The 17,079-nt window shown below is 39.9% G+C and overlaps 2 protein-coding genes across 3 annotated transcripts in view; one reads left to right on the top strand and one right to left on the bottom strand.

The window, feature by feature from the left end:
- marchf8 (membrane-associated ring finger (C3HC4) 8) overlaps positions 1-5,816 on the top strand; it is a 94,447-nt gene extending 88,631 nt beyond the window's left edge. The window contains exons 8-9 of one of the 2 annotated variants that reach the window (XM_085477698.1): positions 737-751; positions 2,568-5,816. In XM_085477698.1, coding sequence (XP_085333824.1) covers positions 737-751; positions 2,568-2,872 — 320 coding nt within the window. In that variant the 3' untranslated portion in view covers positions 2,873-5,816. The remainder of the gene's footprint in view (positions 1-736; positions 752-2,567) is intronic. The other variant, XM_085477697.1, reaches the window with a different exon arrangement.
- A 70-nt stretch (positions 5,817-5,886) lies between these two features.
- alox5a (arachidonate 5-lipoxygenase a) lies at positions 5,887-16,499 on the bottom strand. Its single transcript, XM_085477696.1, has 14 exons — positions 16,187-16,499; positions 15,077-15,275; positions 14,885-14,966; positions 14,673-14,795; positions 13,968-14,074; positions 13,699-13,871; positions 12,570-12,716; positions 12,238-12,441; positions 12,076-12,162; positions 9,954-10,132; positions 9,643-9,764; positions 9,133-9,233; positions 7,840-8,010; positions 5,887-7,630 (listed from the first exon to the last, which is right to left on the bottom strand). Exons 1-14 carry the CDS (start codon positions 16,334-16,336, stop codon positions 7,451-7,453), a joined length of 2,025 nt encoding a protein of 674 aa, XP_085333822.1. The 5' UTR covers positions 16,337-16,499; the 3' UTR covers positions 5,887-7,450.
- Positions 16,500-17,079: the final 580 nt, after the last annotated feature.

Genomic DNA, 17,079 nt, shown 5'->3' with positions numbered 1-17,079 from the left:
CATTTATGTTTACATTTTTATATTTATTGAAAAGGGTGACTGCTTTCTTCCATCGCAATATTTCAGATTTTGCCTCTAGCTTTTTCCAGTTTTATGCGTGTGCCAAACTGGTACCTGCTGCTGGCTATAGTAAAAATGTCCAACAAGCAGGGCTTTATGGTTTTTCATTCAAATCTCAGAATAAGAGGAAAATAACACTGGGCTCCCTGAGCTGCTTCTTACAGCCATAAAAAGTGGGCATCCACTTTGGGCTCCCATCATCAGGGATAAAAATGGAGAATGCTCCTGTAATGGTGACTTGTTGTAGCATCAGCTGGCACTACCTCTGCTGCTACTCATCCCTCCCTGGCATATTTGGCACTTTCAAAACTGTGTACAGATGGAAGAGCAGGCTGTGCCTGTTAAGCCCAACCTGATGATTCAGACTTGCTACAGTCCCTGAGGGCTGTCAGGTCCAGTCACCATGGTGATGCCAAATAGTCCTGCTTGTCTGCTGCCTCACAGAACCACGGCCATTTATTTTTCTTCTAGATTCGCTCTCAAAATAAAAGGAAAGATGGATGTAAACATCTTGACGTTTCTTCTCCATGTATGATTGTGGAACAGAGCTGATGTTGATTGCATGATGAAATTGTGTAAATGTAATATCTGACATCGTTTTTAATTTCTGCCTTTTCTTTCAATCTGTTTGTACGTCTTTTGTAATACATGATACTTACACTCTTTACCCATGCAGCCGGAAGAGTCCCAGGTAAACATTTCAACTTTGACCTTTTGACTTTCACATTGTGTCTTCTCCCTCCCTTCTGTACCAAGTCCTTTTTTCAGCCACTCTTTACGTCCTTTTCATTCCCTTTTCTTCTTTGATATCCGAGTAGAAATAATCGTACTTCATCCTTTAAGGCTGGTTATATTCACACCACCTCCCTGAATGTTTCCGCCTAATGAACACAGACAGACAAAGCTGAGGAACATGCTGTGATTTATTTTCTGTGTTATACTTTGTGGCTGAAGGCTTTGATTAAAATGAACCTCGCTGACATATTCTCACACAACAAATGACACATTAATCGCTTCTCATAATGCTAGATAGAAAGCCCCTGACATCTCTGTCCAGCATAGTTAATACCACACTGGTTATATTATGTTTGCCTTCTTTGAATTTGCATTCCTCATATGAGGCACTTTTATATCTTAAACTAGCTGTTATGGTAGCCAATATGAAGAAACGGATGGGTTTCGGGCATTTTTGAGTACTTTCGCTGCCTCTTATTATTTGTTTTAGAGAGCACTGAGGCTTATTACAAATATTTATATGTCCCAGAAATTGCTCATTTATATCCTCTTCTTTGATTTCTGCTTTTTGCAAGGGTGTTATAATTACCCCTGGAGTTACAGAAATGTACTTTGCCTAATTAACTGCATATCACATTAATGCTAAGCGTTTTGCATAGACAGATGCACCTTTTTTGGCAGTGTTTCCACTTTTAAAAGAGTCATTTGTTTGTTCATTTTTTGTACCAAAGGCTCCCAGCCTATCATGAAGTAGAAATGTTGCAGCAGGGTGCCACCATTTATCCCCCTGTTTCTTTGTTTCTGTTCGTCTAATTGGGCAATTCAATTTTGAACACCATGTCTGTAAATTGTGAAAAGTCTGCACTGCAGTATGGATGGGTAATATGGATATAATAATATAAGAGAGTTTCTAAAAAGCAGTCAGCTGAGAGATGTGTATAGGTTGTAGAACCAGATAAGAATTTCAGATCATTTAGTTACTTAAATATCTGAAGTCTCAACAGTGTGGAGGAGATGAGCCATTGCACACGGAGAGCTGGAGAGGGCCGTATAAGGGCTTCAACCCAGGAGCACACCTGGTACCTGCACCTTTTTCTGAGGAGCAACAACTATTGTGGCTACTCATGCTTCCCCTTTTTTGGGGGGTTGACTTGTTTGTTGTTGCCTCTCCATTGCACCTGTTAGTTTCATTTATGCCAGAATAGGTGAAATCACAGTGGTTTCTGCTTCCTTAATTTCCTTCACATTTTTGAGCAGTGTGTAAATTAATGCACACAATAAACTAAATGTTAGTGTCAGCTGCCACAATGCAAACAATATAGCATATCTGAAAAGATAACTTAATAATTGACTTTTATCCCATTGACTGGCCCCACCCACATTGCATTACCATAGAAATATGACAGGATGCTCGCTATCTCATGCGTCTCTCCATGCTCAGGACTTTGACTTTAATCCTGTACAAATTTGACTTTTAAAAAAAGGCAAATCTCTATCAGTAAATTGTTAAGATCTTGTTTGAAAAAGTAGAGCACACTGGGCAATTTGTAATAATAGTGTCTATTTGCAGTATAGAGGAATGGGAGACACAGTTTCCTGCAGCAGATATCCTCACTGCTAATGCATATTCTAGTTAAAGGATGATCTGTTGAACAATTCACTGAAATGTGATGAATTTGCAGCAGCTTATAAACAGTCTTCTCTGTGTTTGACTTGTCCACTTGTTGATATTTATGTATTTATTTATTTTTTGTCTGTTCTCTGTTCCTCAGGAATCCTGGAATGGCCTTTCTGGACCAAGCTTGTGGTGGTGGCCATCGGATTTACAGGTGGACTGGTTTTCATGTACGTCCAGTGCAAAGTCTACATCCATCTATGGAGGAGACTCAAGGCGTATAACCGGGTCATATATGTGCAGAACCGTCCAGAGACATATAAAAAGTATCCACTGGAGAAGCCCCCCCTAATGGAGCCGAGTCTGGAGAACAAAGAGGCTCTGGCCCCCAATCTGTCAGACACAAACTCCTCCCAGTACACGGAAACAGAGGACTACAGTATGGAGGTGCTTCATGTCTGACAACAGAGTCTGTACCATTGGTTGTCGTGCACATACTCCACACCCAAACAGGCCCGCAGAGGAGAGGAACAGTCGTGATCGGTCACTGAGGAACAACCGTACCCTTTTCCCTGAAGCCAGAATGACCCACGTCCTCCACTATCACCTTATACTCCCTAAACTCCATCCACAAAGACAGAGAGGCCATGAGCTTCCCTCTGCCTACATTCCTCCTATCACACTGTATTCCTCCCTCCACCTGCATCTTTTCCTTTCCCAGGAACAGACTCTTTACACTGACTTCTGTAAATGTTGGAAGAGGCCTGGTGCAAACCACTCTGTATACACACACACACACACACACACACACACACACACACAGAGACTCTTTAATGTACACCTCTGGGAGAGCTGGACTGAAAAGAATGGACTTGCAAAAGGCTCTGGAGGTCTACAGGTCCCCGATGTGTGGTTTGTTTGTGGGTTTTGATCAATCTGTTCTTTTTTTTACCTCCTGTGAGTGTCGGGCTAACCTGCCATGGATCAGTATGTAGCGCCATGCATCAAGATCTCTGGAACATTCCAGATACTGCCATCTCTGCGGTCTGTCAGCTCCACGCGGTCTGGATCCAGCGAGACCTGGATCCGAAGATGCATCAAAGCACTTTTTATTTTTTAGTCCCCAAAGCACATCCCACCCCTTCTTCTCATTGCCCCCTCTTTTTTTTTTTTCTTGTATCTTGTACGTTGTAAATGGGGGAGAGCAAACAAACTTTTCTTCAAGTGCAACATATGCTTAAAGATTAATCCTTCTGTGGATGACTAAAAGGATTTGGGGTTAAAAAAAATGAGTCATTTGAACGACGTCAGTTGCATAACTTTGATTCAGATGATGGAAAATCTAGCCACTTGACTTCTGTACCCCATGGTGAACTTTCTGAAGGCTTTGAGAATGTAATCTTTTTAAAAATGATTTCAAAAAATTTATAAAATGAAAAAAAAAATCATTTTTTTACTGGGAAATTGCGCTTTGTCTCGATCATAATGAGGCCCTTCGGGCATAAACAACGTCGCGCTTGTGTTTTGTTTTCTTTGTTTGTTTTTTTTTAATAGGTATTTACAGTTTTTAACATGTTAACTCGCTTGCTTAGCCATGGGACAAGCCTCGAGGAATCCACAGCTGCCTACTTTCAGTTTGTCCACTGAACTTTAACCAAAGGTTTTAACTACAAAAAAGAAACATGCTTTAGCTCCTACCCTGTTTTTTTGCATGGTTACAATCCAGCCACACTTAATCTTTTCACTTAATTAAGCAAGATTAAGGTGGAAGTGTGAAAGGATTCTTAGTGAGCATTTCAGATGAGTACTCGGTGTAAGTGTATTTTATTTGTTTTCGCTCTCTTACATGTTGGTCTACTTTAGTATTCGATCACAAGACAGCCAACTGATTTCTGGCTTAAAAAACACCTTTTTTTGCCACGTTTACTCCACAGTTAAGCATTAAGAATGACTTTGAAGTCAGTGTAACATTTCACTGCTGCTCATTACGTTCAGAAAAACTCAGTTTCTTTTAATAAAATCAATGCAATACAGCTGCTTATTTATGGCTGTGACAGAGTCGATGTGCATCATTGCTTTTTGAGGAGCTGACTGTACCGCCATCTGCTGGTGTTAAAGTGAAGGTGCAGCCTGAGATGGGCAGCGGTTGATTTCTCAGGTCGAAGTGGGTGTTTTTTCTGGGGGGGGGGCTCACAGTCATTGTAAGTGCGTTTGTCTATGTGAGAGCACAGCAATGCCCAGGCTCATGTTGAGCCTTACAGCCATTCCAGCAACACACACATTTTTCAAAAACTGTATTTGATACCAGTATACTGTCTGTGAACAATGATGGTCCAACAACGTACCTGACAATTACTGCTCAGCAGCAGCAATAAAGCGCTTTGGGGGTTTTTTTGTTTTGTGTTATTTGCATACTGTATTTATGTATATGCCCCACGGAGACTTGAGATCTGGAGTTTAATATAATTTTAATACATAAATGAGCCGAGGGACTTGTTGTGTGTCAAGTTGGATTAAGACCTAGTAATGAGAACCATCTCAGATTCTTCAGTACCCGGGAGGCTCAGTGCAATTAGACAGATTTTATTTTTTAAAAAGTGCAATTACCCTTTTGTTGATGTTCTGTTCTGCAATTATGTACCGGTGTTTAAAGTCCAGGATGTCCTCTGGATAGAAAATTACTTTCTTTATATTGTGTTGTATTTATTTTTAACTGAAAACAGCATATTTTTGTTCATTTACACACAAAAAAGACCCTTTCATTAGTGAATTTTATGCAACTTACACTTAATTTTTCTTCCCAGACACTAATAGAAGAAAATTATTTTCAGCCCTTGTTTTGCATGTAGTCATTCAGATAATAGAGTTGCTCAAAGCTTCAGTCCTTTTTTAGTTTTTAAATTGATTGTGGTGTCTTTTTACTTTCTACCCATAGGAGCTGGCTCCTTCAATGAAATATGAGAGGAGTTTTGTTCTAGTGTGATGGCTTTGGATTGTTTCCTCTCTGAACATCTTATCCTCTTTACCGTCTTTGCGTCACTCACCCTTTACGTCCATAATCCCACGGAGCAGAACATCAACTGAGACTCTTCTCAGCCTCACTATTTTAGGCTGTCTGTTGATTACCTGGTGACTAAAATTTGATCATGTCTGGGACTAGTGTAACTTGCATAAAAGCTACATTTGTTTACTACTGACTGGACTTGAACATATATGACTGTTCCCCTGTCTTATACCATTCCGCAAGTCTGTCTGTGAATTTGCTTTGAAATAGTAACTGTAAAGAATTTGGTAAAATGTACTTTTTTGTTTTTATGAAAAATGTTGATGTGCTTTCAGTTAATTTCCCACGTTTGAACAAAATATGTAGTAATTAAAAGAACAACCAAATAAAAAATTAAGTGACTTTTAAAACTTTGTGACTTTTAAAAAAAAAAAACAAGCAGGGACAAATACAGTCTTAATGGATAATTAAAAACATTTCAAAGGGCGTTGCACTGTAGCACTTTAATTTATTTTCACCCAAATAAGCTGCAAATCATTTTGAAATCAGCTCTTTAGCCAGAAGCTGTAATGCCAGCGACAGAAACGTTCAGCTCGCCGCTCAATGATCTTGCCCTAAAACTTTTCTATGACAGAAATACAAACTTCACATTCAGCATATAGCAGAAAACACGGTTTGTCACCTTCTCTCAACCTCTTAAGTAATTGTTATGCAAGGGCAAGATGAGGAAAGACACCATCGTTTGAGTGAATGAAGGCAACACAATATGTACCCGTGGATCTTTAAAAAATAACTCTCAAAAACTTTTTTTTTGTGATTGAAAAAGGTAAACTTTCACATATTCTATATTAATCACACACTAATTCTCACAAATTAGAATATTGCTTGCATAAATTACTATTCAAACATAATGATTAAACAACATATCTTCGGCGGTGTAGTTCTACTGCTGATTGGTCAGTTGTCCAGATGAAGATTGCCAGCACCCTCCTAAAGGAGAGCCACACTGCTGAAAAGGCTGGCTGCTCACAGACGCTGTATCAAAGCATAACAGCAGGAAGTTGACTGGACAGGGAAAAGGTGCACAAGCAGCAGCCTTGAGAGGATTATCAGGAGAAGTCGATTCAAGAATTTGGGAGAACTTCACAAGGACTGCAGGAGAGACATCCTTAGGAAAGGACCCACATCCGTAACATCAGGTCATTCCTGTCAGAAGCATCTTACATGAGCTAAGGAGAGAAGGAAGTGAACTGCTGCTTATTTCAGATGAAGTACATTTTCTATCAAAGTACGAGACTGGAGAGGCACAGGTGTTTGAATTCTAGTGTGAACTTTCTGGAATCTGTGATGATGCGAGGTGCTGGTTGTTACTGGTGGTTGGTCCACTGAGATTCATCAAGTCCAAAGTCAACACAGGCATCTACCAGGATATTTTAGAGCTTCACGTTTCCTTTTGCTGAGAGGCTTTATGGAGATACTGATTTCATTTTCCGGCATGAAGCTTAGCATCTGCCCACAGTGCCAAAATAATTACCAGATGTTTTTTCTGACCATATTATTATTATTATTATTGTGTTTGATTGGCCAACCAGCTCACCTGACCTGGACTACAGAGAGAATGTGTGGGGTATATAGTCACAGTTAGATGAGAAACACCGGACTCAAAAAGGAACACAAGCTAAAAGCTGCTGTCAAAAACACCTCAGCAATTTTGATTCATTTCAGGAAATATTCAAATAATTTGGGACCCTGGATTTTTGACCATAACCAGCATAATTAAAGCGTTTTTTTAATGTTCACTTTACGTATAATGAATGTAGATTATATGAAAGTTTATCTTCTTGAATTATTACAATAAAAACCTTCAAAATATTCCGATTTTTCAAGATGCACAAGATTAAAAAGAAACCGCTTCCACAGAAATATCCCAATCATAGGTAACATAGAGCATATCTGGACAGCTCGGTAACATCATCAATCTTCAATCTGTATGTATAAGTATGAGCCTCTCCACTAAATTAGTCTTGTTTGAATTCTCAAACTGCAACACTGTTTGGGATTTTGTCAGGAGACATGTTGTAGTATGGTAGCTTCTTTCCCTCATTCCTCTTCTTGATGGAGCTGGTTATCTCTGCCAGCTCCTTCCTGAACTTTGCCATGGCATCCTTCACCGGTTTCTCTGTGAAGTGCTCATCAGGATACATTCCCAGGTACAACTGCAGAAAGAGTGAGACGTGATAGGTTTTTTAGCCTGGAGGAAGGCCACAAGGAAAAAGGAAGGAAAAAAGAAGTACATTCTGAAGCAGAGGAGAGCATCTTGGGAAATGAGAAATGTACCAAATGTATCAAACTTTTGATTGTTTTGGAGGTGTGTCTGTGCTGAGATTTGAAAGTGTTCGAACGGTTGTCTGTGTGCTTTTCCTACTTCATTCTCTTGGTATTGGCTGAGGGCCCAGACGGCCCCCAGGTGCCAGCTGGAGCGCCCGCGATCAGGAAGGCTCTCAACGATCAAATTCACATTGGCCAGACCTTTCTTGTTGGGTGGGGGTTTCCGCATGGTAGATGGAGCATTGGGGATCCAGGAACACCAGTCATACTACACAATGTACACAAAGATACAGTGTGTGCATTTACCCAAGTGCTGTACAACAGTACAAGTCTGATGTTAAAGAATAAATATTAAAGAATAAATATATATTCTTAGTACTTATTTTCTGATTATATTGTTTTATGTACTTTAATAATAAAGGCCTGTATAAAGCAGGGCCAGCTTTGAAGAATATAAAGAACCAGATTTAATACCGAGCAAAATCTTTCATCTTCTTCTGCTTTCTAATTTTACTTTTAGATTTCATAAGAAAATACTGCACCGCATATTACATGTGGAATTAATAGCTGCATAAAAGGTTTAAGATTTTATATTAAACAGACTTTTTGTAGGCAGACCCCATACAAATATAAATATACATATATAAAATACTGAAAACACATGGATGACCAGAGAATAAAGGGAGTTATAGGTTCAATTACCATGTAAAACATAATTCTCTCAGGGTGAAGTTACTGCCACATGTCCCCTGACAAAAGCCACATTCACTCACAGATTCATAGCTTTACTGTATCTATCACACACACACACACACACACACACACAGTGGATGCAGTATCATGCCAAATGATTAGCAGAAGCCAGGGATCGAACTGCCGACCTTATGTGACCTTTAGTTCTCTTGGCTGCCACTCTCTTAGGATAGCTTAAGCTTAAATATTATTGATAGATAGAATTATTTCGAACATGCAAATATAACTGAAATAACAAGAGAAATAAAAAACAAAACTTCAAAAAAAAAATCATCAAGTTTTCATGTCTATATCTATGTCTACAGAATGTGTGTGCTCGAAATTCGTGTGCTTGTTAATGTTGTTGTGTTTATTGGGCGTTATTTTTTACCAAAAAGAGTAACAACCACTGCTGTAGGAAACGTAGTCACCACTAGTTTCACCTCAATCGGCTGCAGCAGGAAAACTTTGCTGCGGGTTTTAAATGCACACACTGATGCTTCAGTAGGAACAGTGTACAAAAACGTTTTTCTGTATTAATGAAACTTCTGCAGTAGCAAGTGTTTTTTTCTAATATTTCTGACATTTTTTACTTTAAGTAGGTACTTTTTGACTTAAAAATCAATGAATTTCCACTTCTAGACACGCCTCCATTTACCTGTCCGAAGTTGACAGCTGCATGCTGGGCTGAGGCAGTGAAGATAATAACGGTCAGGTACTCTATCAGTTCCTCGCGTGTCTTCACGGACTTGGGAAACTCTATGCACGAAAGTGGGAACATAGAATCGACAAAATGAGCTCCAAGCTTTTTTCTTTCTTTTTTTTTCCACCGCTTTTTTCTTTTGCAAGTCTATCTCTGCACATTGCACTCAGAATAGACAAGCGTGGTGAAATGCAGAAGCATTACAACATCAGGACTCAGGGAGTGACACAATCAGACTGCTGTGGCTTCCCTCCTTCACCCTTAAACTATTCATCCATAAGAGAGCAGATTTGAATTTATAATGCTGTCTGTTTCCTGTCATACCCGTCTTCCAGAAAACACCAGAGTAGGAGAGCAAGCATCTTTTCTCCTTGAGAAAAAGTCTGAATGGATGGTTGGGTGGTGTATTTTGCTCGATGCTGCATTAGCAAAAGAAACCTCACGCAAAACAACTCCTCTACCTACCGCAGTAATCCAGGTCCTGCATACCGAAGCTGCACACATCTTTAACAAAGGCCTGGATTTCTTCATCTCCCTGCACGCTCTCATCGCTTGTGTAATAAATATTCACAACATCAGACACAAACCTGTGGGGAAGAAAACGGATGTCATGTCACGTACAGAGGGGAAAAAATGCTGTAACTTCTCTTATTTGAAGCACACACACACACAAGGGTAGAAATCTTCCTACACCTCTCGCTGTTTGTTCTTTCTTACAACTGCCCTCACTCCTTTCTCAGTGCTCTGTGCTAAAACTTTAAAAAGTCATTCCTCACCTCTTGGTAGCCTCCCACACCTTGTAGCCATCATCCCTGTAGAAGTAGGTGGGCAGTTCCTCCTTACTGTCCACACCACGGGACTTGATCAAATCAGGGAAGCACAGAGACCTGAAGGTCAAAGTCTTCACAGCCCTCTGAACCATCTGGACGTGACCGCCTCCGCCTGTTGCATTCGCCTTTATGAGGATGCAGAACATCATCCTTATTTAAACTGAAGCAAATTTAACTTTCAGTCTTCAATAGGAATGCACTTTTGCTAAATTTCCTACTTCATTATTTCACTATGTTAGTTAGATTTTTGTTTGCTAAGCTAAGCCTCAGTGTTTTGCGAATAAAGGAAGATCCAGTTAAGTTTGTTTGTTGAGAGACTGGGTTTGCTTTCAGAGGGGCTTGAAAGCCTTTAAATACCATAGGAACCACAAATAGACCAGCAGTCTGAGAGCAAAGTGGTCTATACAGTACTACGAGATCTCTGAGATAAGATGACGCCTGATTATTCAAGACCTTTTATGTGAAGGCAAGGACATTAAATTGAGTTCTGGATTTACCAGGGAGCCAATGAAGAGAAGCCAATATGTGGGAAATATGCTATCTCTTTCTAGCCTTTGTTGGCTTTTCTGGGAGTTTTTAGGACATCATGATAGGAATCAGTTACAATAGTGCAGGCTGGAAGTAATAAATGCATGAACTAGTTTTTCAGCATCACTCCAAAACAGGATGTTTTTTTATTTTAGAGATGTTGTGCACAAGAAAGCAGTCCTAAATATTTGTATAATATGTGCACTGGTGGACAGAAATGACACCAAGATTCCTCACTGGAGGCCAAAATAATGTCATCCAGATTAAGTAAAGGGTATTAGGGCCAATTACAATGACCCCTGTTTTATCTGAATATAGAGGCAGTAATTTAGAGGTCATCCAGGTCTTTAAATCTTTAAGACTGTCAGGGGCTGGGGCTGTGACCCAGCATTTTGAGTCACCTGTGTGATTTATATTCTTATATTGTATTGAATATATGCTTAGTTCTTGTGTTGTCATTATTAGTTAGGATTTAGCTGAGTTTTATTCTAGTTTAGGTTTCTATGCCCCCTTCTGTGAGTCTGTTCTTGTCTTCTGTGTTAGTTGTCAGGTCTACGTCTTGTCATGTTTACTGTTTATTTTGAAAGTCTTGTGTCCATGTTCCATGTATTTTGTTTTACTTCCCCTGTGGTGTCACGATGTTCATCTGTGTCAGGTGTATCCTCATGTATTTCCACTTCCCCTGATCACCTCCTGTGTGTATTTAGTCTGTCTATTGTCATTCTGTCTTTGTCAGGTCGTCTGTTTATTTTCCCTCCTCAGTACTGTCTCCTCCTGTGTTCTGCATTTGGGTCCATTCCATTAATACACCGGCGAATATCGCCGTGAGAAAGACATTCCTCCAGTTTACCTAATTAGTGTGTTATCTGGCTTCACGAATAGAGTTGCGTGCTATGCATGCTATGCCTTTGAATGATACTGCATAAGGGAATACAATATTATGGTCAGCAGTATCAAACGCTGCACTGAAGTCTAGCTGTACAAGCACAGAGAGGAGTCCACTGTCAGAGACCATAAAAAGATCGGCTTTAATCTTCACTAAAGCCATTTCTGTGCTGTGATGAGCACAAAAATTACTCTGCAGACGATTAGTTAGTTGTAATAGCCCAGTTAGCTGCTGGCCCATAATTATCCAAGACAGCTGGATCAAGTGACAAATCACAGCTTTGTAAGTAATGGCTTAATTACGACAACCTTAATGGGCTGTAGTACACAGCCCATTAATAAAGATCAATTGATCATATTTGAGATTGAAGCATTAAATGATGGTAGGGCTTCTTTGAGCATTCTTGTATGAATTGGATCTAATAGACACGCCGATGGTTTGGAGAAGGTAATTATTGAAGTTAACTCAGAAAGATCAATCAGAGAGAATGAGTCTAAATAAATATCAATAATATGTTAAGCAGCTGTACGTAATGATGTGTCTGAGAGAAGGTTATGAGTATTTTTTTCCTCTAATGGTTAAAATTTAATTTGTGAAGAAATGAATGAATTCATTATTCATTAAGGTTAAAGGAATGATTATCCACAAACTCGCCTTGTCGAAGATGCCGCACTCACAGATGAGCTGCTCTCGAGCCTTGGTATTGATTGCGATGGTAAAACGAATGTGTGGGATGAGTAGCTGGGAGAAGGATGGACAACCAGTAAACCAAGGAATCAATAAGTCATAACATTTAATAATAAGCTGGAGTTTTACCTTAAATGCAGGGTGAACAGCAGGAAGCTGCCTGAACATGGCAATACCAAACACCTCTGTCATCAGATGTGTCCGGAGCAGGTGTGTGATTGTCTGGTGGTGGTGGAAGTCACTGGAGCGGACCCAGATCTTAGCCAGCAGCCAGTCGTACTGACCGTCAGTTGGCAGGAAGATGGGGTTGTCTTCACCTGGAACCTGGCCAAGCTGAAAAAGACCAGCGTGGAATGAAAAAGCAAGAGTTTCAGTCAAACTGAAATTTCAGCTGCATGAAGAAATGGTCGCCTGTTAAAAACAACGTAACACACAACTGCTGCTGTTGAGCATCTTTTTACCTGTATGGCTATGGGCATGATCTTGTTCTGAGCATTCTTGTATAGCAAACAGATCGGAGCTGCCAGGTACTGCAGTGTGCAGGGGTCTGTGGAGTTTGGAGTGATGCCGTCTAGCACCTCGTAGTCTACTATGTAGATGTTACCTGCCTGGAGTGAGAACACCAGTTTATTTTTTGGTTATAAGATTGGGCAAACCTGCAGTCAGCTGAGACTAAAGAAGTCACTTGGATGAGTGACGAAATGTTTCTCCCACTAAAAACGTCCAGATGAACAGAATCAGCTTTTGGAGAACACCAGTTTATATTATGCATTAGTTCCCAAAGTGTGGGGCGCGCCTCCTTGGACACTGCTAGCATAATGGACAGGTTTTTTGATGGGGCTCCCACACAAACGCAAACCAGAGGCTGAAGCATCGCCAGATATGCTTCCAAACCCAAGACTAGAACAGCAGCTGTCGTGCCAAGGTAGGTATCCCCGACAGAATTAGTTTCCCCTGCGTCAGGAACACACGTTGGGCTCTCCAAATCAGGGACAAACAGTATCCCACATTCTTGATTTTTAGTTCACGAACGCTTCTTATAACGACTAACTATTCCTGAAACTTTGGAGGTTTTAGCTCTTTATACAGTAAAGTTACAGGAGGATAAAAATAATTATCAGGAAAAATGTCCTTCGTTTGTTAAAACAATCCCATCCGATACCACGTGAATAAACATATAATTTTCTGTTGTAGCCCTCAAACTGAATGGTAATGTAACGACACTCACTTTTCACTTTTTCACAAAACTAAAACATAGTTGTTTATGTTTTTAAACCCATTTTGCACAGAGAGACATTTTTTGAAAAATGTATTGACATCAGCGTTGAATATTCTTACACAGTCAAAAAAAATAGACATAAAATAATAACACAATAAAGACGGTTCGTTTTTCTGTTATTCAAAAGGGGGTAGTGGTTTATTTTATTATTTCTTGTAAAATAAAGGGGGGGCTGGCAAAAAAAAAGTTTGGGAACCACTGCATTGGCGGGAGATTTAAAGAGAGCTGTAGCTGCTGTCAACATAAACCTGACAAATTTTTCACACTGATAAATCCACTACATTCAGAGAAACAAACATAGCCATGTGTACCTCTATTTCCTCCTCCAGGGTGAGCTCCCTCTCCAGGCTGACAGCAACCATCTCATGAGTGACGGGAAACTTGTCAGGGAGCTTCTTGCACTTCCGGATCAGTACAGGGTTGCAACCATTCAGAAACTGGTATCCAAACATGAAATCCTCTTTCCAGTGTTGCATCACATACTCTGAATATTATATCATGTCAGAATCTCAGAGGAAATATCTAAAATATTTAATGTGATATAAGTATGTTTGTATAATGTAGTGTAGATGAAGCTGACCTGAAATGGTGTTTTTGATTCTCACAAAGATTTTCTCAAAGTCAGAGAAGTCACTCCAGGAGGACTGGAACATGTGCATGAACTGGTTCACAAACAGGTTCTCTATTCTGGAAAATCATCATCGTAATCACAATCACCGTTATGCACAACATTCAAGAAAACCAAAGAATCTGAAATTGGATGTATTTTGGAGCAAAGAATCAAAGAAACACTGCTGTTAAAATAATTTCAGGAAAAGAAAACGACGTCTGATGATGCAGCAATGCTCACTTTTTGACGTTACTTCTGTCCACAAAGCTGCAGCATTTCTGAAGAAACAACTGGAGCTCAAAATGGATAACTGGTTTAGCCATTCGATTATAATATTAGCATGAGTATTTTTGTTCACCCTGCTCGTGACGCAAACAGTTGTGTTTTGGATCTGTTTTGTGTTTGCATCTACTCGCAAGCTCACACGTCTGCCTACAAGCGCAATGCAAATGTCTCCGGTGATAAACAGACAATGACACCACTGTTTATGTTTTGGGTTTTTTTCCTGGTTAGCCCTGAGTACAGAAAATAAAGAGCATATCATCAGGCATCAGCCCATCATTTGATTCTGAATGCTTTGCATTAAACAGGGGTTAAAACTCCACTGACTCCCTCTGTGCTGTATACTGAGGGACTCGTTCACCTTTGCAGGCAGTTGTAAGTGGGGTCACTTACGCCTTGCTGTAGTTCAGTATGAAGTCCACTCCTTTCTCACTGTCAAACTGGATGTCCCGGGGCAAATCCTTGTGTCTGTTAGCATCTATACTCATAGGAAAGCCTGGCTGCCACTCTCTCCATCTGTAAAATGCAGCAGTGTTGTTAGAAAACATCCTCATCAGCCTGCCTGTACCTCACAATAACAAGCTGGAGATGCAGCGCAAACTTGCCTGTAGGTTTTTCTCCTCCCGTCCAGCTCTTTCTGTCTGTGCTGCTTGACCAGACTGGTCTTATCATCCTGAGGCAGATGTGCTACAAGAGAAAGAAAAAGTGTGGAACTCGTTTTTCCACTGCAGGTTGACAGATGAACAAGACAAAACATGTGATTTGTGTGGCAAACAAACAAAACAAGAGATGACTACCTCGTCCATCTCGGAGCACCACTTCCTTGTCATTCACCAGCCAACAAAAGCAGGGGAACTCCAAGTAGTCTCCAGATGGGGTCTTGACAGTGATGTACCTGCAGTACCAGTCGTCTTGCACCCAGTACTTCTTCTTCTCAATCTTCACCAAGACGATATCACCCAGGTTCTCCCCAACTCTCACCTCATAGGAGTCCACCTGAAACGTGGTCAACATCTACCGTCAAAAGTGAATGCTGAAAACTGCCAGTTTATTATTAAATGGGGGAAAAAGAAATTTCTAAGCATATAATATGGGACATTTTTAAGTAAAAAACAAAATAGAAGCATATGCATGTTTGTAAGTGGGTTGAATCTATAATCTGTAAACAAAATAGAAAAACCTTTTTAATATATTATTTGAACTGAAAATTAAATCTAAGCAATCTAAGAAATTAGAAATGAGTAAATTTAACATTTATAATATAAAATTCACTTTCTGTAATTTCCCATTGTTTAATTTATACCCATAGATTTACCACAATCAACTGTAACATTAAAACCACCCCCCTGATAGTGCATAATGCCCCCCTACTGCTGCCAAAACAGGTCAGATTAATCAAAGCGCACAGGGCCTCTGAGCTCTTAAAATGGCTGTTTGGCACAGAGGTGTTGGCAGAAGGTGACCTCAGTCCTGTGGGGCCTTTTGTTTTGTACTGAAAGTAATTCTAATTTTGAAAGGTGCTACTTTAATAACCTACTGATCATCTCATCGGGTTATAAAAGTGGCTCCGTTTCCGTCACTGCACACAGCAAAATCTCCAGTGTTAAATTAACACTAGAGAGTGTCTATATGGGTCCACTCTGAGTGTTAAATACAACACTGTTGGGTGTTAAATGAACACTTTTGACAGTGTTATATGTTTAAAAGCAACCCAGTTAGTTTTGAAGATTAACAATGACTAACACTGAGCAGTGCTGATTTTCTAACACTGGAATATTTCTAACATTTTGAGTTATTTTCCAGTGTTAGAAAATCAACCATACAGTTATCAGCTGTTTGTGATCATCATCCATGAATATAAAATAAAAATAAAACAGTCATCTTCGCAGCAGTTTTTCATCACTTACCGCTCCTCTCTCAAAGTCATTGTAAAGAGGTTTGTCCAGGAGCGTTCTCTCGCTGCACCCCTCCGTGCCCACAAGTGTAATATAGATGTAATCATCAGTCCCCGCAAACCACTGGTTCCCTGTGGCAATTGTAACTGTATAAGAAGGCATGACGACCACACAGGACGTAAAGAACTCCAGCAATGTCCCAACAACGTCTGAAGGTGAAGAAATCTGCAGTAAATCTCTTCTATTATCACCTACGAGAGGTTGAATCTGAGATGTTTAGCAGCCGTTGGTTCCCCTTCTTGCCTAAAAGCTTTTCTTCGGTGATGTAAACTTCGCACTTGTTGCTACAACTCAAGCATCAAGATATTGTATAATCATGTGACAGGGGGAGGTGCATGACGAGAACTAACTGACCTCCCTGTGATGTGACTGACTGCCACGCTTTGACTTGAAATGAGGTCAAAATATAATATAGCCGTCCTTCCTCTGTTATTGTAGGTGTTTTAAGGCCTACAGACATAAATGTGGACACAAGAAAAGGTGTCTTATTCCAGAAACAGGTATCAAATTAAACTTTCTTTCTTTTAAACCTTCCTTTGTCTGCAGACAAAGGAGTTTTTTTTAATATGTATATAAGGGACAGCATCCCTGATTTTGGAATTCCTTTAGGAAAACAGAGACGAGCATGACAACCTACATTAAAACACTAACAGACTTTAACTAATTTGATGTGAAACTGTATCAAAAAACATATGAGTCTCTATTAGGTGTATCTTTTGCATCTGTGTCTCATTTACAAATCAAATCACTAGGTGCCATGGGACAACAGTGGATGGTAGTTTTAGTAAAATAAATGCAAATGCATCAGCGAGTCCCCCTGTGTGGTTTTAAAGGGGGGGAAAATA

The sequence above is a fragment of the Copadichromis virginalis genome, linkage group LG13 (genome assembly GCF_057382275.1).
Source record: "Copadichromis virginalis isolate Kocher_CV1m ecotype Utaka linkage group LG13, C_Virginalis_male_GT1.1, whole genome shotgun sequence".
Lineage (NCBI taxonomy): Eukaryota > Metazoa > Chordata > Actinopteri > Cichliformes > Cichlidae > Copadichromis > Copadichromis virginalis.
The sequence above is the reverse complement of the archived record's forward strand: the minus strand, read 5'-3'. Positions and strand labels throughout refer to the sequence as shown.

Coding starts and splice junctions, on each gene's coding strand:
- alox5a (XM_085477696.1), bottom strand. CDS start 16,336: ATGCCTTCTTATACAGTTACAATTGCCACAGGGAACCAGTGGTTTGCG. Junction 14,075..14,672: donor ATACTGAACTACAGCAAGGC/GTAAGTGACCCC, acceptor ATGATTTTCCAG/AATAGAGAACCTGTTTGTGA. Junction 12,442..12,569: donor TCATGCCCATAGCCATACAG/GTAAAAAGATGC, acceptor GGTCTTTTTCAG/CTTGGCCAGGTTCCAGGTGA.